This window comes from Capra hircus, chromosome 6 (assembly GCF_001704415.2).
Source record: "Capra hircus breed San Clemente chromosome 6, ASM170441v1, whole genome shotgun sequence".
Taxonomy (NCBI): domain Eukaryota; kingdom Metazoa; phylum Chordata; class Mammalia; order Artiodactyla; family Bovidae; genus Capra; species Capra hircus.
This window is the reverse complement of record NC_030813.1, coordinates 116,910,825-116,934,553: the sequence shown is the minus strand read 5'-3', so window position 1 is coordinate 116,934,553 and position 23,729 is coordinate 116,910,825. Positions and strand designations below refer to the sequence as shown.

At 54.7% G+C, this 23,729-nt stretch overlaps 1 protein-coding gene across 4 annotated transcripts in view; it reads right to left on the bottom strand.

The window, feature by feature from the left end:
* HTT (huntingtin) overlaps positions 1–23,729 on the bottom strand; it is a gene marked incomplete at its 3' end in the record, with an annotated part of 114,816 nt that overhangs the window by 6,484 nt on the left and 84,603 nt on the right. For all 4 annotated transcript variants that reach the window (XM_018049859.1, XM_018049861.1, XM_018049862.1 and 1 more), the window contains 12 exon segments: positions 1,463–1,608; positions 1,955–2,168; positions 3,866–3,988; positions 4,986–5,124; positions 6,200–6,276; positions 6,558–6,734; positions 7,042–7,221; positions 8,689–8,830; positions 15,050–15,254; positions 20,475–20,617; positions 22,042–22,277; positions 22,537–22,659. In XM_018049859.1, coding sequence (XP_017905348.1) covers positions 1,463–1,608; positions 1,955–2,168; positions 3,866–3,988; positions 4,986–5,124; positions 6,200–6,276; positions 6,558–6,734; positions 7,042–7,221; positions 8,689–8,830; positions 15,050–15,254; positions 20,475–20,617; positions 22,042–22,277; positions 22,537–22,659 — 1,905 coding nt within the window.

Here is a 23,729-nt window from a genome sequence, read left to right as displayed (position 1 = left end):
GGGGGACGCCCGCCTCATCTGGCTGCCCTGCCTTCAGCCTCCGCGCCGCCGGCTCTGACCACTCAGGCTGCGGGCCAGGCGCTCCCCTAGGACTGCCACAGCCCGGGGGCTCCCACAGTCCACAGCCCGGAGGTTCCCACAACCCAGGGGGGATCCAAAAGCTTGGGGGTCCCACAGCCCACAGCCTAGGGGTCCCACAGTCTGGGGGGCTCCCAAAGCCCGGGGGTCCCACAGTCCACAGCCTGGGGGACCAACAGCCCAGGGGGGCTCCCACAGCCCAGGGGCTCCCACAGCCCAGGGTGGCTCCCAAAGCCCGGGAGTCCCACAGTTCAAAGCCTGGGGGCTCCCACAGCCCAGGGGGTGCTCCCAAAGCCCAGGGGTCCCACAGCCCGGGGGCTTCCACAGTCTGGGGGGCTCCCACAGCCCACAGCCCGGGGGGGCTCCCAGAGCCTGGGGCCTGGCCTTGGCCAGTCACGGAGGCTGAACCTGGCAGTGAGATCGTGCTGGCTGCTTCCCAGCGGGTCGAGCCTCTCAGCCCGGCTTCCCTCGCCTGTGAAACGGGACCAGCAGCTCTCACAGGGCTGCAGGGAGCCCTGAACGGGGCGCTGCAGGGAGGGCTGCCCTGCCCACGGCGACGGCAGAGGCCTCTGCAAGGCCACCAGGTGCCCGTCTGCCAGCCTTCCTGCGGCCCCAGTGTCTGAAGGGCGGCGCCACAGCACTCGGGCTCGTCGCCTCAGGAGCAGGCGTGAGTGCCCTCTGCACGCCGCTGTCTCCCCACGGCCAGGCGGTGGGCGTGTGGGCACTCTTCAGGTATCTGCCGCGCAGGGTGCAGGCCGGGCGCTTCTCCAGAGGGCGTATGAAAGGGCTGTGCCCCACCCTGAGCACACGCTTCGGGTTGGGGGTTATTTATAAGTGTTAACACCGAGAGCGTTCAATTCCCCACGGCTGAAAATTGCAGGCTTATTGTTCAATTTAAAATATAACAAACTTCTCAGATCACTACTTTTTAAGTATCTAAAATTAGAACACACATAACTTTTTCTTCCTGGAAAAAATTTTAAATGGATGGTTTGTACTAAATCAAAAAACTTTCTCGGCATCAAGGATACAGACTCAAAAGTAAGTGAACAAGGTCTCCCTGCCCTGTACCTGGGAGATCCCGGGCAGGAGGCCAGGTCCCAGGTCTGACTCCTCAGAGCGCCCGCCCCCCAGCCCAGAGGCAGAGACGAGGGGAGGGGCTGCCAACCACGAGGTAGACGGCACAGCGGAGCAACCAGGGGAGGGGCCGCGCCCAGCAGAGTGGGGGTGGGCGTGCTGCGGGACACGTCACTGCGGGAAGGTGGGCCTCGGGCGGGCTTCGGCCGGCCCCGCTGGGTTTCAGACAGAGGAGCCTCCTCCCTCTGCGGGCGGCGCCCTCAGACTTCCCGCCGCTCTGAGCCCGAGTTCCCGCACAGCGGCTTACCTCGAGGGTCATGACCACGAACTTCACGGTGTCCCTTTCCTTCTCAGGAGGAAGTTGCAAATGGCTGGGCAGCTTGGAGAACACCAGCAGGTACTGGGCCAGGGCCCGGGCCAGGGTGGTCAGAGTCCGATACAGCGCAGCATCCCCTGGAACAGAAGGGCCCGTGGGTGGACGAGCCCTCAGCAGAGCCCTGACCTTCCCCGCGAAGCTGACAGCGGCTGCAGACACGGCTCCTGCAATGCGCCACACACACCCCGCCGTCCCACGAGCCCAGGCCCTGTTTCCGGAGGCTTAGCCTGCGCTCAGAAGAATGGCAAAGCGGGACACACACCAAGGACACGCAGAGCCAGGGCCCAGGGCGGGCTCCCGGTTGCCTCTGTAAATGCCTCAGAGTGTTAATCCAGAGTGTTCACTGTACTTTCACTCGGTGCAAAGCCTAGCGTTGGCTCTGCAGCATTTTATAAAAATAAGAAGAGCTTTCAGTTTAGTTACCAAAGAGGTCATCCAGCTTGCTCCAGTAGGTGGCGGGCTGTGGGGGCAGGAACGGCTGGAAAGCTTGGTGGACAGCAGGAAGCTGCTGGACCACAACGGTCACGCGGTCCAGAGTCGCCATGCGAGCTGCTTCAAAAAGGGGGCTCCGCTGGCCCCCTGAGATCTCACGCATGCCCAGGCCCAGGCACGGCGCCAACAGGCTCAGGTTGAACTCCTGAATTAGGGCATTAGAGATTGAACGACTGTGACATGTGTTCAGTCAGGCAAGAGACACAGCAGAGCACAGAACACAGACACTCGGAGATGGCAGATAAGCACGGTGTCAGCGACTTGTGAACAAGTATCCTCTCCCGCTTCCTTCACAGATAACCGACCACCCCCATCCAACATCCGACCAGTGAGGTATGTTTCTGGACTCTACTAGGTCCTTCAATTTTTATTTACTTATTTTGGCCGAGCCATGAGGCATGTGTGATCTCAGCTCCCCAGCCAAGGTTCAACCCACGCCCCCGAGTGGAAGCGCAGAGTCCTAACCACTGGACAGCCAGGCAAGTCCTGCGACTTTAATTTTAAAGAAATGTTTCTGCCTTCTTATTTATCTGAAGTCAAACTTAAATATGACGGAATTCTAACTGATACAGACACAAAAATCAAGCTGATGTGCCTCCCAGGAAATCAGTGGAACACCAAAGTCCCCAGTGTCTGAAAAAGACAAGTGATGTTTCAAAAGCAGCTGAAAGAAGTCACAGCAGGCATGGAAAAGCGGCAAGTTTGACTGGAAAAGCGGCACTCGTTCAATGATGCTTCAATGCGTATTGCGCTCTGCCAGCTCTTGAAAGCCATTTAAGGATCTTTCCAGCTGATCTTTAGTTAACATTCAGAAAAGCGTGTCATCACCAGTGACCAAAACTGAGCCCTCTGGTACAGCCATTACAGCTGAGCCTTTCTTTAAAGCTGTTAAAAATCTAATTAGCAAATTTGGAAAATTCATGAATCAGTTATTACGTAAGCTCATCATCTGCCAGCAAATCAGCTTTCACTGAATGGCTTTTAAAATGACTTTAGCAAACTGATCCTACTGTTCTTTTTCCAGGGAGCTTTTGTTTTCACGCTGATTGGAGGGTCAGCGCTCGGAACACGCGGCTCCGTGGTTGCACCGTGAGGCTCTGTGTCACGCCTGGGCTGTCCCCTGGGCCCCTACTTCACTCCCCCTTGGTCTACTCAAGGCAGCACCACGACCCCTGAAGGCTTATCAGCTGCTGGTCCCAGGAGGGCTGAGAGGGGACCTGCCAAGACTGTGGCCAGCTCCACACAGCAGCCTGCGGGGGCCTCGCTGAATGCACTGGGTGCAGGGAGGGGCTTCCTAGTTTCCAGAACATCACCACAGAGTCTACTCCATCACGTGCCGCAACACCTACCGCCTGTCAGGGGCATGAGACAAGCAGGCAGACCTCACTACAATTCAAGGGAGCCTGCTTCCTTCAGGTTCCCAGGGGGTGCTAGTGGCAAGGAATCCACCTGCCAATACAGGAGACACAAGAGGTGCAAGCGTGATCCCTGGGGTGGCAAGATCCCTGGAGAAGGGAATGGCAACCCACTGCAGTATTCCTGCCTGGAGAATTCCAGGGGCAGAGGAGCCAGTGGGCTACAGTCCATGGGGTCGCCAAAAGTTGGACACGCCTGGGTGACTAACACCTATACCTGATCTCCTTTACTTGCGTGAAAGGGTGAGTTAAACACGACGCCCCCCTTCAGGACTCTTGGGGGCTGAGATCACATGCTGCATCACGCTCCCTGCCTCTAAGGCACGAAGGTGAGGGGTGTGCACCGCAAGCGGCCACACGGCAGCGGAGCAGAGCAGGCCCGCGCAGTGACGAAAGCGACCCAGGCCCGTGTCCCCGGCCCCCGTACCGAGTGCATCACGAAGGCGCCCAGGTCGCCCGCAGGGATCCGGCTCACCAGCTCTGCGCCTTCCAGCAGGGCAGAGTCTGACCGAGTCCAGCACTGGGCCTTCACCAGCTGCACGTACCAGTCCTGGGCAGAAGGGGAGGAGACAGCAGGCTGCGGCCGCGCGGGCTCTCGGGACTGCAAATCGGCCGCCAGCCTGTCTCCGCACTGCCTGACCCTCACGCCCACGGCCCAACCCGAGGGCACCGGGCTGTCCCTGGGCCACGACCAAGCCTCAGTGAGACCAGATGCCGGCCACGCTGCCTGATCCCCACGTCCACGGCCCAGCCCGAGGGCACCAGGCCGTCCCTGGGCCACAACCGACCCTCAGTGAGACTGGATGCCGGCCGTCACCACTCCGCGGGCCCTCCTATGGGAGCGGCCACGAGGGCGGCGACGTGGACTTGTCACCTGTCCGCACCACCTCCTCTCATCTGCTGAAGGCGTCACTGTCCCTGAGCCTCAGCCGTGCCCCGAGGCAGCAGGCCCACCTCTGTCCACCCTGCTGGGCACTGCACCCGTCGCCTCCGGGCGTCTACTCTGCTCCCTCTCCCCAGGGCCAGCGCCGTGGACGTGAGGACAAGTCACGCCTGAGAACTGTGGCCTGGGTCTCACTAGTCCCTGCTTGGGCTGCTGGATTCTGGGGTCCAACGACATATTTAAAACTGAACTCTCTCCCAGAAAGGAGAGCAGCCAGACTCTGCCAGAGCTCTGAACGGGCCCCAGCTCTGAGGTGAGTGGTTCCCAACCCAGGACAAGGTGTCCGGGCCCGCGGGTGGGGTGTGGATACACACGGGTCAGCAGGCCTAAGCAGAGGAGACAACTTGGGTGGTGGGCCACAGACACTGTGTTCCGATTCCATCGGCCATCCAACCTTCAGCCCCTGCTAAAAGCCAGGGCCGGACTGGACAGCCCTGTCACCGATGCAACTGTGGCCAGCGCCGGCAAGAACTGGGGCAGGCTGAGGGCCCTCGGGGGCCGCGCTGGGCACCGGGACAGCCTGCCACCCAAGCCACCCCACAGCCCAGGCGGACAGCAGTCCTCAGCGACCCGAGGGCCGGGGTGTCAACACGCAGACACTTACTTTGTCAGGATTCACTGCCTCCAGTGCCAGGGGCCCATCCCCGTCCAGGGGGTGGGACGTGACGGGGGGCGTGGGGCCGTGCGACCCCGGTGCGGTGGCGAGACGAAGCCTGTCCAGCAAGGAGTAGAGCCTCTGGTGTCTGGAAGCCAATCACAGGTGGGTTAGAAGCTGAACGGGCTCCTCCAGCGAGACGAGACGAGCCTGAAACTGCGCAGAGCTGTTTCTCACCAACATTCACACAAGTCACGGTGCAAAGTCAGGCCCAGGTGACGGGCCACCTCCACAGAGACGTGGCCCGTTAGCCTTCTCCAGAAACCGCATTCACACCGAGCAGTGCCACAGGGACACACAGCGTGACAGCCACACAGCGCTGCTCATGAACCCACAGTGGACCAGGTACGACCCCAGTGCACAAAATCTACTCAGTCCCCACATAATACACAGTTTACACCCATCTACATTCATTTCATGAACGAATCACCTCATCTGGCACAGGGTATTTTTATTCTTCCTCATCTAGGGACGAAAAGAGAAAGTTTGACCTCCCATCACTTGTTTTGAGAACAACAAAGTTCTGATGCAGACTACAATGTAAGTCACTCCACGTACTGACAAGTCACCTAAGGCCATACACTGCCCAGCAAGTCCTGTCCCTCCGAGTTAGACCATCAACTGCTACTCCTGAGACAGCAGTCGCAGCACGCTGACCCAGCTCTCTTGCACACCTCTTCCCTACTGTGCAGGAGAGAAGGTGAAGCTCCCTTTTATTCCTCAGTGATGGAAATACACTCACGTCATAGATATCAGGATTTCAGATAAAGGCCTCTAAGGCTCTGCAGACAAAAGGAGGTGATAGATTGCTATGGAGAGAGAACGCTGATGAGCTGTAGATACACTTCTGGGTAACGTGTCTCAGCTCTGCTGTCTAACTCAGCGATCGGATCACAGGTTTTGATCCTAAGACAGAGATGATCACCGGTACTTCCACTCAGAGCAGATGGTAAGTGAGAGCTATGTCGATACGCACCCTTCTCAGCCACGGGACTAACGCAGCAGAGCGGGTCTGCACTCTGCACACAGACACCAGTAATTTTGAAGGCTCTCTCGAGGCCCATCTGCCACCTAGAACGCACGTCCCTCTCTTGCCCTGTGAGGCTGCGCCCTTGCGAACCCTCGTCTCCGTGCCTGCAACGAGAAGCCCAGCCCCGCGTTACCTCTGTGCTAACCCGCTGCTCTGCAGGTGTTCCTGGATCCGGATCAGCTCCTCCGCCGGCAGCTGGGCCGTGCTGCTCTAGAGGAGACAAGACCACGTCAGCGTGTGCGACGCACAGGAGGTCAGAACCACCGTGCTCATCTACAAAACACAACAGCTGCGTCCGGCTCCTGGGAGCAGAGGCGGACTGGAAGCGCAGGAAGCACAGATGCCAGACACACGGGAAGGACCGACGCAGCCGCGCTGCACCTTCCCTCGCGGCCGTGAAGACGCCGCCTGTGGAAAAGGAGCCGGCCCAGAGTTTCGCCTGCCCTGCCAAGCTTCCGGTAAAAATCAACCCGCAGTGTTATTTCTAGTACCTGTAAATTTGCGGCCAAAAGCATTTCCACCCGGCGACAAGCAAGGGTTTCGACCACGCGAGCCAGTGCACGGAGCGGCGTGCACAAAAGCTTGTCCACGTACAGCGTCAGGACGGCGCCCGACTGGCTCAGGTGGATCCCTTCCAGGCACTGGAGAGTTCTCTTCAGCATGGTGGGCTGCAGAGCGAGAGGAGGACAGAGACGAGGGCAGCGGGTTTGCCCAGTGGAAAGAATAGGTTACAGGGGCTTCCCCGGTAGCTCAAGGGTAAGGACTCCATCTGTCAGCGCAGGGGACACGGGTTCGATCCCTGATCCGGGAGGACCCCACACGCAGTGGAGCGACAAAGCCCGTGCACCAACACTCTGGGGCCTCTGCATCCCGCACGCCCCGGGCCCGCGCTCCACAGCAAGAGAAGCCAGAAGCGCCAACGCTCCATTCTTCAGGCAGAGAAAACGCGCAGAGGCCGGCACCCGGGAGACTTACAGTGGAGAGGTTCTCACAGCGAGACTGAATTGCCTGGATGAAAAGGCCACTGGCGGCAGAGTTCCGATGGACGGCACTGATGAAGTCCTGCACGGGGGGCTCGTGGGACAGGCTGATCAGGTCTTGAATATGGTTCACGATGAGCCACGTCAGGTGCTCCGAATCATGCAGGTTCTGGCACTGAGCACAAAGCCAGCAATGAGAGGCCCCTGTCCAGTGGACACACATGGCGACGCCAAGAAGAGGCCAGGACGGGCAGGGAGGAGTGCGCTGGTTCCAGACCGCAGCCCTCACTGAAAATGCCCAGTGTCTGGACAGTGACACTGATGAGGGCGAACACATGTCACAGAGCCTGACTCCCACCCCGCCCCCAACAACCAAACACCGTGGCCGTGACCTCCCTTCAGGCCCCAGGGACGCGCAGCCCAGTAGCACGGCCCCAGGACTGAGTGTGGCTGAGGGGCGCGGGGCACTCAGGGCAGTGGTGGCCGCGTGAGACGCCTGGGCAGGCGGCACTCTGCCGGAGTGCACCCTGCGACCCCGCCCTGGGCCTCAGTCCGGCCTGCTGATGGGAGCGCTCTAGCTACTCTTGCCCCAACTCTGTGACGAGTCAGTGGAGAGAAAGAGCTCCCTGTTGACTGTCACAGTCCTGATAGCTTCCGAATCTAAAATATGAATGCTTCCTACAGATCCGATGGACCTTAAGGAGAGATATTTCATGTAAGACTTATGAGGAGATAAAAAGTACACATTTTAAAATATGTGTGTTGCCTTTTCATTAAAATTCCTGATCCTAGGCAGAAACTGCAAAACAAGATACATTTTCTGCCATCGGGTTAATGATTAATACTTTCTATGTGGGATAATTTGATAGTATTAACATAAAATAAATATTTTTCTTACTGTTCTGTGAAAACAGCATTATATAATTATACCAAATTACTTTAAAAAGTGGAACAAGATAGAAAAACTACTTCAACAACAAGAATGTAAAGCAAAGTGTAAGTATTAACAAACTGCTATCATGGCAGAAAAGAGCTCTGCAGAGGGCGGAGGGGAGCATGTCACGTCTGCCCCGGAGGCGGGCGGCATTCTCCGTCCACCCAGAGAAAGGAGCAAACCTCAACGAGGTGGAATGTTGGGTCCTCTCTGAGTAACAACCATTAAGGTTTAATTTTCTTCTGTTTACTTATTTGGCTTTTGCAAATTTTCTGTGTTAAATAAGAGATGAGTATAATTTTATGGTAAAAAAATACTAAAAGAGTCATATTTTAAAAGAATGTCATTCAAACAGGAATCTATTTAAAACGCGGCAATTAACTTCTGAAAACCTTTTCCACAGATTAAAACAGATTTTAATCAGAACCTCACTCAGCCAGATTTGTAGCTTCTTTCCATCATTACTGTCACTGAAGACAACAAAGGCGCCCGGTGCTGCAAGAGGCCTGAGCAAGTGATAGCTGACCCAGCCTTTTGCAGACGAACCTAAACTCCTGGGACCAGACTCTGAGTCTGATTTCTCACTATAGTTAGGAGCAGGATTCAAATTTAGTTTCTCACTGGCGGAACGGTGGGACGGCAGCAGTCAGTCAGTAGCAGCATTACCTGCATGAACCCGACCCCCACCGCCAGCATTTGCACACTTACGACGTAGTCGCAGAAGAGAATGAGGGCGCCTCTCCGCACGATCTCTCTATTGCACATCCCCAGCTTGGAAGCCACGTCGGGATCCTCGTCCTCGCCAGACATCTCCGGACTCAGCGACTTCGTGCTGGACAGGCTGCGTCTTCTAGAAGGAGCAACAGAAGCTCTGACGGCGCTCCTGAGGTGGCAGTGGGCTTCCTTTCACAACACTGAAGGTGATCATTGCCCCGTCCCAGGTCCAACAGTCAGTTTACTCTACATACGGCCACAGCAGAATGACGTGTGAGGCCACTCTTAGTGATCTACTCCTGAGCTACAGGATAAAGCCCACGCGGAAGCTAAAGAAAAGACTGAACAGGCCGGAAACTAAGCTTGACTGAAGGCCGACTCCACCCTGCAGATACGCTTCCGTGCTCTCTTCTCATTGGCGGCATCTGATCTCACAGCTACAGCTTCTGGAAGGCCCTGAAAGCTGTCAGGATCCAGAAGAAAGCCCCCCCACGCCCACGTTTCACTCTTCAGTTACCAGCCTAAACATGCCTGCAGGGTCCATGTTATCATGGAAACCCCAACTAAAAGCTTTTCTGAAAAATTAATTCTTCACCAGCAAAGGTTATTTCAGTTCACATTTACTTCTCACCGTGTTGTTATTCCCATTACGAACAGGTGGGGTCTGCCCGGCTCCGCTCCTTATTTGGGGGATGCATCATCACAGGCTTGTCATTTGCCTACGATAAGGCATACGAACTAAGGCACAGGCTTATCATATGACTCCGATAAGGCATCAATGATGCCGGACTCTGAGAGTCTCAATTCTGGCCTCCACTCTTAAAATGCAGCAGTTGCTATGCTAGCAGGCTGACTCGAGGGACAGTCAGACAAGCCCCTCGCCTCACCGGCCAAGGCTTAGCAGAGATGGAGACGACATCAGGACTAGAATATTCTGAAATGTGTCAACTTTTCCTACGAACATCTCAGCGTTTGGACGAGAACTGGCATAAAAAAATTCTACAGGTAAAAAAATAAAAACTTTCATTACCATTTCTGTTCTTCAACGAGTCAATGGATAAGCGGCCGTGCACACAACGCAAATCGGTGCAGCAGCCACAAGCAGCCAGCTCCGGAGTGTGCAACACGGTGCATGAGCCCGGACTGCGCTGAGCCAAGCGACAGAAGCCAGGCTCAGAGGGTTCACAAGGCATTCTGCAACAGGCCGCACGCAGAGACAGAAGACGGCGCGCGGTCACGGGGGGGTGGGGGGTGGGGGGGGCGCGGGGGAGCGCCTGCCGCGACGGCACTGTCCCAAATCTTGCTTGTGGTGGGCGACCTGACCTCACTGGGCACAGATGAGCACATTCACTGCACTGCAAATTATATGTCGACAGAAACCCTTCCTTTCTCAATCAGCCCTCCTGCCAGCCCCAACATGACCTGCATTCGAGCTCTAACTCTGTTCCGCCATGGTACAGCCTTGAGGGAAAGAGCCTCTGAAGGTGGAGTGGAGAATGTACAATTCAAATATTAGCGGTGGACACAGAGAAAGTCCAGTGTCAACCCAAACTTGGTCCCAGGTTGTAGGAGGGCAAGCGCCCAAGACAGATGCTGCCAGCTATTGATAGTGAATGATCTTCCCAAATAGAAGGTGACTGCATATGCAGGACCCGCCCACCTGACAGTAGAAAGCAAAGGATAAGCCCATGAGGATGCAGCCCCCCAGATAAGGAGCAGAGCAGAGCAGAGCCGAGCCCACTGTGGCAGCCACGGGTACTTCCAGGACGTGTGGCCTAGGAGCCTGGGCTCAACTGAGAGCCGGCGTGTACTGGGCTGTGTACAGAGCCTCGGTGACAATCTGATGAAGCACTGCTATATCCGCAGAGTATACCTGCAAAAAAAATGGCTTGTACTACTCTGTATCCCAAACTCTAGTAATTCACCTTCACCTTTTGGAAGTGGACATGCGTCCTAACCACCAGACAAGGACACCGCAAGAAAGGCAAACGACAGCACAACATCCTTGATGAAGACAGACGCAAACATCCTCAACAAGGTACCAGCAAACCGAATGCAGCAGGACATTAGAAAGATCCCATATCACGATAAGCGGCATTTATTCTAGAGATGCCAAGGACGGTTCAACATCTGTAAATCAACCAATACATCATGTTAACAAAATGAACAAAAAATATACGATCATCTCAACGGAAGCAGAATCAGCACTTAACAAAGTTCAACATTTATTTATGATAAAAAAAAAAAAACAACCTCTCAGTAAAACGGGTACAGAGAGACCACACATCAACACAACAGAGGCCATTTCTGGCAAACCTACAGCTGACATCGCACTCAATGGTGAAGAGCTGAAAGCTCGTCCTCTAAGATCGGGAATAAGACAAGGGTGCCTGCTCTCACCACTTTTATTCAACACAGTATTAGACATCCTCGCCATAACAATTAAGCAAGAAAAAGAAATAAAAGGCGTTCAAGTCAGAAAGGAGCATAACTTTCACTACTTCCAAGTGACATGGTACTACACATAGAAAACCCTAAGGGGTCCGCTGAAAACCTGTTAGAAGCAGTAAACGAGTTCAGTAAAACCTCAGCAGACTAAATCTACACAGGGAGTCCCCTGTGTGCGAGTGAGCTCTGTCCTAAGCCCAACAAAGTCGGCCCAAGTATTCAACTAACACAATCAGCTCTGTAAGCCCACTGTATTGTAACAGGCTTATAAATAGCTTTCACACAAATAGCACATTAAAAAACATACAAAAAAATAAATCTTACAGTATAAGTACCTTGAAAAGTATAGTACAACAGCTGACACACAGGGGTTGGCCCTGAGTGAACAGGCAAGAAAAATTAGTGACTGGGCAGGGAGAGTGGGTGGGAGATGGCAGAGTGGAAGGATCGTCAGCAAGAGGAGACGGAGGGCGAGATGGAGTTTCACTCATCCTGATGTGGATGGCACAGGTTCCAGTGCCTTGCTGGATTCAATTATATCTACTCTCTTAAAAAAAACGATCCAGTGATGTCTGGGTAGTAGCTCTTCTCCTCTCATCAGAGATGATACCCTGGTCTTAAAATAAAGACCCGGTACTAGGACCCTACACAGTCCCGCACAGTACCCAAAGCACAGCCGTCTTAGACGAGGCACGCACGCAACACTGCACACCAGACACGTGGGCCTTGTGCGACTCAACACGCGAACACACGTCTGCATCTTTGAAAGCTCACAACGCGGAGGCCTGTGTGTAGGGGACTTATTGTATACAGACATCTGTGGCATTTTCATACACCAATAACAAGCTATCAGAGAAATGAGTGAAACCCCAATTTCATCGAAAATAATAAACCAGGAAGAAATGCAACCAAGGAGGTGAAACTTTGAGACGCTGATGAAAGAAACACGAACGAGTGGAAAGATACTCCTTGCTCGCGGATTAGAAGAATTAATACTGTTAAAGGGCCTCCCAGGTGGCTCAGAGGGAAAGAACCCACCTGCAAGGCAGGAGACGCAGGTTCAATCCCTAAGTCGGAAATATCCCCTGGAAAAAGAAATGGCAACCTACTCCAGAACTCCTGCCTGGGAGATCCCATGCACAGAGGAGCCTGGTGGACTACAGTCCACGGGGGTCACAAAGAGTTGGACACAACTGAATGAGTAAACAACAACAATATTGTTAAAATGCCCATAACACACAAAGCAATCTATAAATTCACTGCAATCCCTATCCAAATTCCAGCGGCATTTTTCATAGCACTTGAACAAAAAATTCTAAAATTCACACAGAACCTGTAAAAGACTCTTCTTTCTCACAAGCTTGAGAAAGAAGAACAGAACTGGAGGTATCATGCGCCCTGATTTCAAACTACACTACAAACCTACAGCAATCAGAACAATACGGCACTGACCTAAACCCAGACACGGAGGCCAAGGAAACAGCAGACAGAGGGCCTAGAAATGAACGCACACTGATGCACCAGTTTAGGCTACGACAGGTGAAAATAAACAACCTGGGGGATCACGTATGCACGCACATATGTTAACCTGTGACCGCAGGCAAGTTACTTTACTTCTCTGGGCAAAGAAGTTTTCTCATCTGTAATAAACATGCATTACTAGAGGTTTTAATAACTTATTATAACAGGAAGCCCTTAGAACAATACCTGGCACTTGTAAAAGTGACCTTTTACGTATCACCTTTCAGTGATCACTTGGTGATCTATACGTAAAGGGCCTTTACCAAGGTATTATCATTGCTTCTATTATCAGGGTAATTAAATCACTAACTCATGTTAGTCCCGGGAATACAGTGAGGGCCCTTGTGGGGATAACATTCTGAAGGGAGAGAGAGATGGAAACCAAACTGTCACTCAAATAAACATCTAATTACAGTTTCAACACACGCTAGAAAAAAGGGGCAAAGGCTGGAGTGAGAGCAGATAGTGTGAGACTTCACCAATCTAAGAGAAATCACGAAGCTTTCCTGAGGAAGCGAAGACTGAGCTAAGAACCCAGGATGGACGGCCTTTCTGTATCTGCTAATATATGGAGAGAAATCAGGAAACTTTAAGTTCGACTGTAAAAATCTGGCAAAAACTAAATCAGTATCACAAACCTGAGGCCTGTGGCTCAAAGCCATCCGTTCTCACTAACTCTATATATAAACGCTCTGTTTCATAAGAGGTGGCCCACGCCCTTTGACCTCTCACCTGGAAACTCTCTCGTGTCCCCATTTCCCATTACTCTGCTTCCCTCCAGTGCAGACCTCCTCCTGGCCACTGTCTGGAGCTGCTCTCTAAAGGCCCTTGCCCATCTTTTTTCCTTCACTTCTATTTTGAAAACTTTCAAACCAACAGAAAAACTGAAAGAATAACTCAATTAACAGTCACAGACTCTTCACCTAGATTCAGCTACAGTAGGCTGCCACTCTTGTGCTCAGGCACACGCACACACTCACTACACACGCACACACTCTGAACACACACATGTAGTTTGGGGGCCTGCACCATTCAAGAGCCATCTGCAGGTCAAGAGACTACACCCCTAGGCGCCTCGGCAGGCATCTTCCCCAGAAGCTGCTCGTAAGCGAACGCACGGAGCAACGAGGGCTTGTTCCAAGGAGCACGCCCACTGCTGGACCTGACGGCCGGGTGCTCAGGAGTTGGGATGCCAGCCTCTGGTGTTCCTGCCGTCGCCCCAGGACGAGCCTGGGGAGTCTCACCACGTCCTCCCCATCATACCAGGAAGGCCTAGGTGGGGAGGGGCCTGAGCTAGCTGCGAGGACCCGCGGGTGCGAGGCGGGCAGACAGAAGGGAGACAGCACCCACCACAGGGCCTCGGTGTGCAGGGCAGGCCCCTCAGACCAGACACCGGCAGCCCCAGGAGCTGGGGCAGAAATGCAGAGTCCCGGGCCCCACTCTCTGGGTGAATCAAATCTGATTTGAACAAGCTCCCCAGGCGATTCACAGGCACAGTGAAGAAGCTCTCAAGGAAGGGACTCTGACTTTCCGTTCCTGACTCATGGCACTGAAACCACTATGGCGGGATTAAACTGTCCTTGAAGCACATCAGACACTCACTGTCTGCTCCCCCGGCTCGCCGTGAGCACACGGAGGGCTGGAAACACTGACTCCTCCTCCGCACACCCCACGGCACACAGCATAGGGTGGGCGGGCACCTGAGCGTGCAGCCCACCGGCACAGCCTCGCGCCGAGTAGAGAGGGGCTGACCTCGGCCCTGCAGCCTCCTGTTTCCAGAGCTTTCTCTCCTGGGGGGCTCTTGAGTCTTCCAGAAACACTGCCCTGGGGACTCAGTTTTGGGCGGGGGTGGGGAGGGGCAGTGATCAAAGCTTTCATCTCCACATACGCACACATGGCTGGGCAAGGGGGGCCCAAAATCAGAGTCAGACCTGAAAACTTTTTACAAAAAGAAGACCACCCACAATCACATACTTTCTAAGTCTTTCTGAATGACAAAAAATAAGGTAGTTTTGAAACGCGGCTAAATAATGACTGCATTATCTAAGAATAACCAGAACCACATTTAACTTATAACAAAGTTAAGACGTTGCAACATGTCTGGCTCTGGAACCAATTTAAGAACAAGAACCCAGCAGGAGGGACACAGGACAAGAATGGCCCAAAAGATGGACCGGTGTCAAAGAGCTTGCAAGGAAGTCACGTGTGAAAAGCAGCAGCTCTTTTGAATGCCTGCAGTCAAACCACATTTCCCTGCAACGGTGTCCAGGAAAGAAAGAGGGATGGGCAGCAGAGACTTTCAGTGTCTTGGGGAGACCGGGCCGAGCTCCGGCCGCTGCGAGCCGCGTACGGGAGCTGGGCGGGCCTGCCAGGGGAGCGCACGTACTTGGGCGTCTGCTGCACCTCCGCCCACCAGCGGTAGTCGGTGTGGCCGACGAGCAGCAGGATCTGACACCAGAGCAACACCAGGGCCGGGTGCGTGGGGACCACGGAGCGCACCCGCGCGTTCAGGCTCTCCAGGCTGTAGAAGCCGCCGTCCGCACTGTCCCTCAGGAGCCTCGAGGCAGCGGCAGTGATCCTCCGGAACGTCCCTGGAAACAACCCGGAACAGAGCGGATTACGGGGACACGTCTGTGCTGCTCCTCGCGGCCCGACGCTTCACAGCCTCGTGCAGCTTTTACACCAAAGGGGTACACGCAGGGCTCCTTCCTACAGCCGCACGTTCAGGACACCTGGCACTTAGGAAACTCCAGCCTGACAACTCGCTTCCTTAACCGAGCGGCCACGGAAACGGGCGCCCCACCGTACCCTCCTCCCCAGAGAGACCAGCCTCTCCAGGGGCTCCGAGCAGGAAGCCTCGCTGGTGCTGACAATGGACGCAGCACCACAAAAAGGGCAGCAGCCCCTACGTGGCCTGCAGTCAGGCCACTGCAGCCAGGACAGCCCAAGCCACAGCCCTGAGGGCGGGCAGGGCGCGGCCGTCCTGCAGGCTCCAGCAAGCTGCGGGCCGGGTGGCCCCCACGCCCACCATGGCGCGACCACCCGGGCGGGCCAGCCAGGCAGGCAGGCAGGCATCTGCGCTCGGCCCTGCACATCAGCAGCAGCCCCAGGCAGGCTCTGCTGCAGCTTCCCCACAGCGTCCTCCTTAGGGCCCAGATCTCCCCCAGGGCAGAGGGGATTCACGTTTTCCTCTAGCCCACCTCGGGACGGACACGAAGCCAGCTCCACATGCCCCGCCCCGCCCCACCCAAGACGCACCCACCCGAGGGACTCGACTTTCTCCACAAAAGAGAAATGCTACTTTGGCCCACACATAGAGGGGAACACAGGCCCATTTGAAGACACCGGGAAGCGAGCTGGGCCTGCGGGAAGGCAGCGAGGGGGGCAGGAATGCAGCCCGCGGCTGGGCAGGCGTCTGCAGGGCGGTGGGAAAGGGCAGGCGACGGGACGACTAGACGACACGGTGAGCAGCAGGGAGCCTCACGGTGGCCACAGGCCAGACCCAGCCCTGCCCGTGGCAAAGTGATGGGCACTGTCGCTCGCTGCCGGCGCCCCCTGCTTCCACCTGGGCAGCCGGTTTCCCAGCGTTTGGAAAGTGGAGACCAGGTGCCTTCTTGTGTGTTTGCACCAGATGGGATCCGACACAGGCCAGTGACTGTGGGGCTCACCCCCCTCCTCTAACACGAGGGGCAACAAAGTGAAAACACAAGGCCGTTACTCAGACTGGCTCCTATTTTAAGAAAGAACACCTGAAATGGGCAAATTCAGAGGTTTCAATTTTCACTGAGGGTGAGATTATTGTCATTGTTTAAGCAATGCAAAAACAAAAATTACCAACTTTAGATGCTAAAGGTACCTTATTTATATAAAAGTACAAGATGATTTAATTTTATCTCAAAACCAATCAACACAGTAATTCTGCCCCCTAGTGTCTTAAAAGAAATGGCGTCGAAATACACGAGGAGCTAAAAACGAGACGTTAATACACACCCATCACCGTTTATTTACAAATACTGACAGTACACGGTGATCAAAACCATCCCCAAGGAAAAAAAGGCAAAATGGTTGTCTGAGAAGGACTTATAAATAGCTGAGAAAAGAAGAGAAGCGAAAGGCAAAGGAGAAAAGGAAGGATACACCCATTCGAATGGCAAGTTCCAAAGAACAGCAAGGGGAGATAAAAAGCCTTCCTCAGCGATCAATGCAAAGAAATAGAGGAAAGTGATAGAATGGGAAAGACCAGAGGTCTCTTCAAGAAAACTAGAGACACCAAGGGAACATTGCATGCAAAGGTGGGCTCGATAAAGAACGGAATAGGTATGAACCTAATGAAAACAAAAGATACTAAGAAGAGGTGGCAAGAATACACAGAAAACTGTACAAAAAAGATCCTGATGACCCTAATAACCATGACAGTGTGATCACTCACCTAGAGCCAGACATCTTAGAGTGGAGAGGCAAGTGGCTTAGGAAGCATCGCTATGAACAAAGCTAGTGGAGGTGATGGCATTCCAGAGTACATCACGCGAAATGCAGGGCTGGATAAAGCACAAGCCAGAATCAAGATTGCCTGGAGAAAGGTCAATAACCTCAGATATGCAAATAAAACCACCCTTATGGCACAAAGTGAAGAGGAACTAAAGAGCTTCTTGATGAAGCTGAAAGAGGAGAGTGAAAATGCTGGCTTAAAATTCAACATTCAAAAATCTAAGATCATGGCATCTGGTCCCATCACTTCATGGCAAAGATGGGGAAAAAATGGAAACAGAGAGAGACTTTATTTCCTTGGACTCCAAAATCAGTGCAGATGGTGACTGCAGCCATGAAATTAAAAAACACTTGCTCCTTGGAAGAAAAGCTATGATAAACCTAGACAGCATATTAAAAAGCAGGGACATTACTTTGCTGACTAAGATCCACCTAGTCCAAGCTATTGTTTCTCCAGCAGTCATGTATGGATGTGAGAGCTGGACCATAAAGAAGGCTGAGCCCCAAAGAATTGATGCTTTTGAACTGTGGTGTTGGAGAAGACTTTTGAGAGTCCGTTGGACTGCAAGGAGATCCAACCCGTCCATTAGAAGGACTGATGCTGAAGCTGAAGCACCAATACTTTGGCCATGGGAAGAGCTGACTCATTGCAAAAGACCCTGATGCTGGGCAAGACTGAAGGCAGGAGGAGAAGGGGACGACAGAGGATGAGATGGCGGGATGGCATCATCGACTCGATGGACTTGTTTCAACAAGCTCCGACAGATGGTGATGGACAGGGAGGCCTGGCGTGCTGCAGTCCATGTGGTCACAGAGTCGGACACGACTGAGTGACCGAATAAGGAACAGTAAGGACCAAGTGAACAATCTCCAAAGACATGAGCTGCGACACCCAGGTGCCCTGATGCCTGGCCAGGGCTCCTGAGCAGGGCACAGCTGCTCACACTCCACTCCACATGCGGTGTTCAAATTTATCCAAAATTAGGTCAAATAGAAGCATTTCAGCCACAGCAGCGGCTTCCAGAGCCCACGGGCCGCGTGCAGCCAGAAGCAGCTGAGTCAGCGCAGACACAGAACCCCTGCTTGCTGCAGGAAGCTGGCTGGACGGTGCTGCAGCAGGTCTAAGAGTACCTTCCTGGCCTCTGAGAAAAGGAAGGTTAGAACAGCCAGGGGGCGAACACCTTGCCGGGACAGAAATCCCTGGGTGTGGCAAAGGCAGCAGAGTGCACTGCTCTCACCAAAGAAGGTGGAAGGGTCAGACACACACCAAAAGACGGCCAAATACGGAAGTGACCGGCATGCTAGAAGCAGCGGACTCTTCAGCGGCTTAATGACCCTCTCAACTTCACACTCGCTGTGGCGGCTTCATGGGGCATAGATTGCAAGATCCTCAGAAAGAAAGCTGTTTCCGTGTTAAGTGAATAAGGTGGCTTGAAGCTATAACCCATTATCACAAACTCTGGCCACACCCCAGGGCCAAGGGCGCTCGCAGTCACATGGTGCAGCTGAGGAGGCATCCCGCCCCATCACTCGGTCCCGCCGCCTCCCAGGCCCTCTGGCCCTCGCTGCTCTCAGGAACTCTCCAAAGAGCCAGCTCCTTCTCTTCCAGGCCTCAGCTCTGCGGCCGGCGAGGAGAGCCTGCCCTGTGTTGCCTGTCACTGTCTTCTTTCCTGGTCAGGAGAGGTCAGGACCCTCGGCGGCATCTCCGTGAACCGTCTGAGTCGTGAGACCGACAGCTGCAGAGGCAGGAATCACGTCAGCTCTACTGACCGCCTCACGCCCCGGCCCGGCCCGGCCGCGGGTGGCTCGGCACCTGGCTACTAAGCGAGCAAAGGCTGGCGCGGGCGACGCCCTTCCGCTTCACCGGTGCACACCTGCCCCTGTGCTTTAGTTTGCATTGAGGTGATACGCACACGAGTGGGATTCGAACTCATGTGCGTGTGTCGCTTTGATGCAAATTAAAACCCTTGTACCAGAGAAGTATTTCTGATTCCCACCTCTCTGAAGGCAACTTCTCATTACTCTGCCTTCAGTTCTGGTCGCTTCCTCCGAGCTCACCCTGATGCGCTCTCGTCACCTGCAGCAGACCCTCAAGGTGCTCTGTCTACTCCGCTTACGGCCGTTGTTTGTTGTTCAGTTGCTGAATGGTGTCCAACTGTTCGCAACCCCATAAACTGCAGCACGCCAGGCCACCCTGTCCTTCACCCTCCCCCACAGTTTGCTCAAACTCATGTCCACTGAGTCAGTGATGCCCTCCAACCATCTCATCCTCTGTCACCCCCTTCTCCTCCTGCCCTTAATCTTTCCCAGCATCAGGGAAAGATTTTCCAGTGAGTTGGCTCTTCTTATCAGGTGACCAAAGTACTGGAGTTTTAGCTTTAGCATCAGTCCTTCCAATGAATATTCAGGACTGATCTCCTTTAGGATGGACTGGTTTCATCTCCTTCCAATCCAAGGGACTCTCAAGAGTCTTCTCCAACACCACAGTTCAAAAGCATCATTCTTCGGCATTCAGCTTTCTTTATGGTCCAACTCTCGTGTCCACACGTGACTACCGGAAAAGTCATAGCTTTGACTATACGGACCTTTGTTGGCAAAGTAACATCTCTGTGTTTTAACACACTATCTAGATTTGTCATAGCTTTTCTCGCTACTGGAAAGTAACCCCCTCCCGCAAAGGAAGGCTGCCCAAGCTCTCAGCGGGCCCAGGGTGGCCGGGTCACCCAGGAGTGCATCCGTTGCTCGGAGGACTCATGCAGCCCTGAGACCGCAAGTCAGAGGCCCTCCCTCCTGCCATGGGGAAGGAGCCCACCAGAGAACAGAGCCAGCGCAGTAAGAGCTGAGACACGGAAATACGCCACGTGGCCACAGAATGAAGCGCACCAGAGGCTGCCACCCAAAGAGCACCCACTCCCACACTCCCAGATGTGCTGCAGGTCTGGGCCAAGCTTTCCTGCTGTTTGTGTTTCCCAAGATTAGAACTGCCTTTCGCTTTTCTTGCCGAAAAAAGAAAGACATGCCTGTACCCGATAACTAGCAAGACTACTGCTTTTGAAAACACTCATTCCTCTTGAAAAACTCAGGCTGCTTCCTCTACCTGCTACAGGGCAGGGACTCTGTGACATCTCTCTCACTCTCTCTCTCGTGCAATGACTTTCAAAATTCACAATCATATATAAAGGCCTCTCCGAATCTTTAACAGAGGAGAGGCCTTCAGATTCACGTCCGCACAGCAGAGCTGGCTCTGCGCTCACCTGCACGCCGGGCGCGCGGGCAGGGCGGGGGACACAGACGCTCTAGCCAGGCTAGCGCGGAGCACCTACCCGACTTGAAGATGTGGATCAGACACATGAGCAGCGTGCCCAGCTCCTGGCAGTAGAAGGTGTGCTGCTGCTCGCTCACCTCCACCCTCAGCTGCTTTGTGACGATGTCCTCTAAAAGGATGCCGACCAGCTGGAGCAGAAACCTTCAGAGAAAGGGAGAAGCGGGGAGCAAAGTAGGTGGCTGTTGCAGGGCACTCCCGGGAAGCGCGCCCGTGAACACAATGCACGCAGCGGACACAGGCAGAGCCCACCGCAAGTGAAGGGAAACAGCGAAGCGTCCGTCGCTCAGCCATGCCGACTCTCTGCAACCTCACGGACCGCCAGGCTCCTGTTCTTAGGATTTCCAGGCAAGAGTATTAGAGTGGGTTGCCATTTCCTTCTCCAGAGGCTCTTCCCGACCGAGGAATCAAACCCGGGTTTCTTGCACTGCAGGTGAATTCTTCACCGTCTGAGCCACCAGGGCCCAGTAAGATGAGAGGGTGTTTAACACCACCCCTCTGGATGAAGGCACTTGACCTCTCCGTGCACTTGACCTCTTTCCTCACTAACAAGATGCGATAACCACATCACCTTTGAGGGAGTGTCAGCAGGCTAAAGTGGCCTGTGGTGTTCCTTCAAGGTTTTCAGCCATCAAACGGGCTGATGCCCACCACAGGGCGCTCCTGCAGCCTGCACCTCAGCCACTCGCCTAACCGCGACGGCGAGAGCCACCGGCTGCGTGCTGACCAGGGACAAAAGAATGCTGCGCACATTCCCCCGCCTCATCTCCACGCCGACCTCTACCCACGGCCAACCAAGGGTGGCACGCGGGCAGCACGCGGGCAGGAAGTGGGCTCCCAGGACACGCTCCGCGGGCTCTAACTCGGTGCGCACCCGAGTCCAGCAGGGGAGGAGCCACACTTGTCTCACAGCAACTCTGTACAGTGCCCGAGCTGTGAGCGCGGCCTCCAAGGGGCTTCCCAAAGTCGACACGGGCAGACATGATTTGATGCCACAAATACACTGAAGGGGCTTCCCAGGTGGCTCAGTGGTAAAGAATCTGGTTGCAGTGTAGGAGATGCAAGTTCAATCCCTGGATCAGGAAGATCCCCTGGAGAAGGGAATGCCAACACGCTCCAGTATTCTCATCTAGAGAATCCCGCGGACAGAGGAGCCTGGTGCGCTACAGGCCACAGGGTCGCAAAGACTCGGACACGACTGAATGGCCAAGTACACACAGGGATATGGAGGGGAGCGCAGCAGAGCGTCCACCTGGCAGGGAGAGGGATTCTATCGCCCATGGTGTCAGGAGGGCAGTACACAGCGGGGAGGAACAGAAGTGGGTCTTTTTAGTGGGTCTTCCTACGTTTTCCAATTCTCTGCAGGCAGCGCACCCACCGACTACTTTGGGCAGTCTTCAGAGGGTCTGATTCAGGACCTGACCGAGCCTGCAGAGGGGCAGGACAAAGGGCCAGAGACGAGGCTGGCTGGGCAAAGAGAACACACCGGCTCCTTAACCCACCTTGTCGGTCTTACGGCTCCAACACCACATGACCGCCTAAGGTCGCAGACTAGACGAGGCGCGTACCTGGCAAACGTTTCTTCTGGCAGATTCTTCGTCTGTCTCCCTTCGCTGAGCTCCTCCGGGGCTGAAGCACCGTCCCCATCTCTCAACCTACTGATTGTCGAACAGGAGACCAAGTTCGGAGAGAAGGAGAGCTCCTGGATGCGGGACAGGACGATGTCCTCGGTCGACTGGGAAATCAGCACCCGCAGGATGGCCAGGATGCCTGATACCCACAGCTGGACCGTGCTCACCACCGCCTGGGGACAGAGCGGGGGAGGCGCTGCTGAGGAGGACAGCCAGACTCCCCCCCGCCAATGCCAGTTACGAAGACCCCCGGCTTGACAATGGCCCCCAGAGCCCCTGTCTCACTGGTTCTCAAAGTGCGGCCCGGACCAGCGGCCTCAGTGCTGCCTGGGAACCCATGAAACAGGCAAAGTCTCCACCCCCAGCCCTGCAGACGATCCCCAGGCGCACCAGGTGGGGGACCCAGAATGCCACCAGGAGCCGGGTACTCACCAGGGTGTCTGGGGTGACGAACATACTCCGTAAAAGCATGTCCACGGGGCGCAGGGAGGAGGGGGCCAAAATCTCGAACAACGTGTTCAGCACTCCCAGGGCCTCGTGAGAATCAATGTGCACCTGTCGCAAGTGAATGCCGCAGACGTGTCCCCGAAAGCCAGCAGAGAAAAGGCCAGCACTGCCCTCCACGCGAGGGGTCTCACGGCCCGATGACCTGGACCATCCCATCGTTCCCACCCCCCAAAAGTTCCATACGACCCAATGTCAGCTGTGAACCAAGGAAACAGTTTCTTAGAACAATACTGTAACAGCTAGATTTTTTTCCCACAGTGGAAATCTTTTCCTTTCATTTAGATTTTCACTAAATAAACCAAATATGCTTTCTGCAAAAATTCAAATAGGTACAAGTATGAGATTTAATCAGCTGAGCCCGCGCGGCCTGACACAGCCACACCGCGCCGGGGACCGGCCCCTCCCGCGTCTCTTCCTGCACGTCACACTCTCTGTCTTCTACCTCCTTTCACTCTCTTCACCTGCGCTCCATCCCCACCCCACCACACAGCGTTAGCAAATTAGTGCAGTTCTCTAACTTCCTCCACATTCCTAACCTGTAGAGAAGTTTTTAAGTTGTTTCGAAAAATCGTATTTTGTCTCTGCTTTTTGTTCCATTAAAAATATGAAGGAGAACGGGTTTCAAACCTTAAGCTTACTTTTAAAGCAGGCAGAATGGTCTGGATCAAGTCTGCACACAGCGCACTCTCCCGCCGCCCCGCCGCTGAGCCAGTCACCACTGACGGTGCACACAGCCACGGCTGCGGAAGTGCCTTCTCTCCTAGGTTTCGAACACTGCCGCCTGCTCCTCCGGCCCCCATCCCCGCCCCCATCCAGTCAGCAGGGACCCTCACGCCTCCGAGTGCCCCCGCCCCCTCAAGCCTGACCTCCAGGCTGGCACCCCAGGGGCTTGCTTCAGCCTCCTCAGGGACCTCCTGCTCTCCCAACCCAACACACCCGGATGAGGCTCCAAGCTCCCCCTGAATCCCGCTCCGTCCAGGCAGCCCCTAAGCCATCGCCTCACTGCCACTGACCTGCCCCTCCTCTCATGCCCACCGAAGCTGTCAACACAGCTCACGGGTTCTGCTTCTGAGCTGCGTCCAGTGGGCGCCCCTTCCTGCCCCTCTGTCCCCATGCCC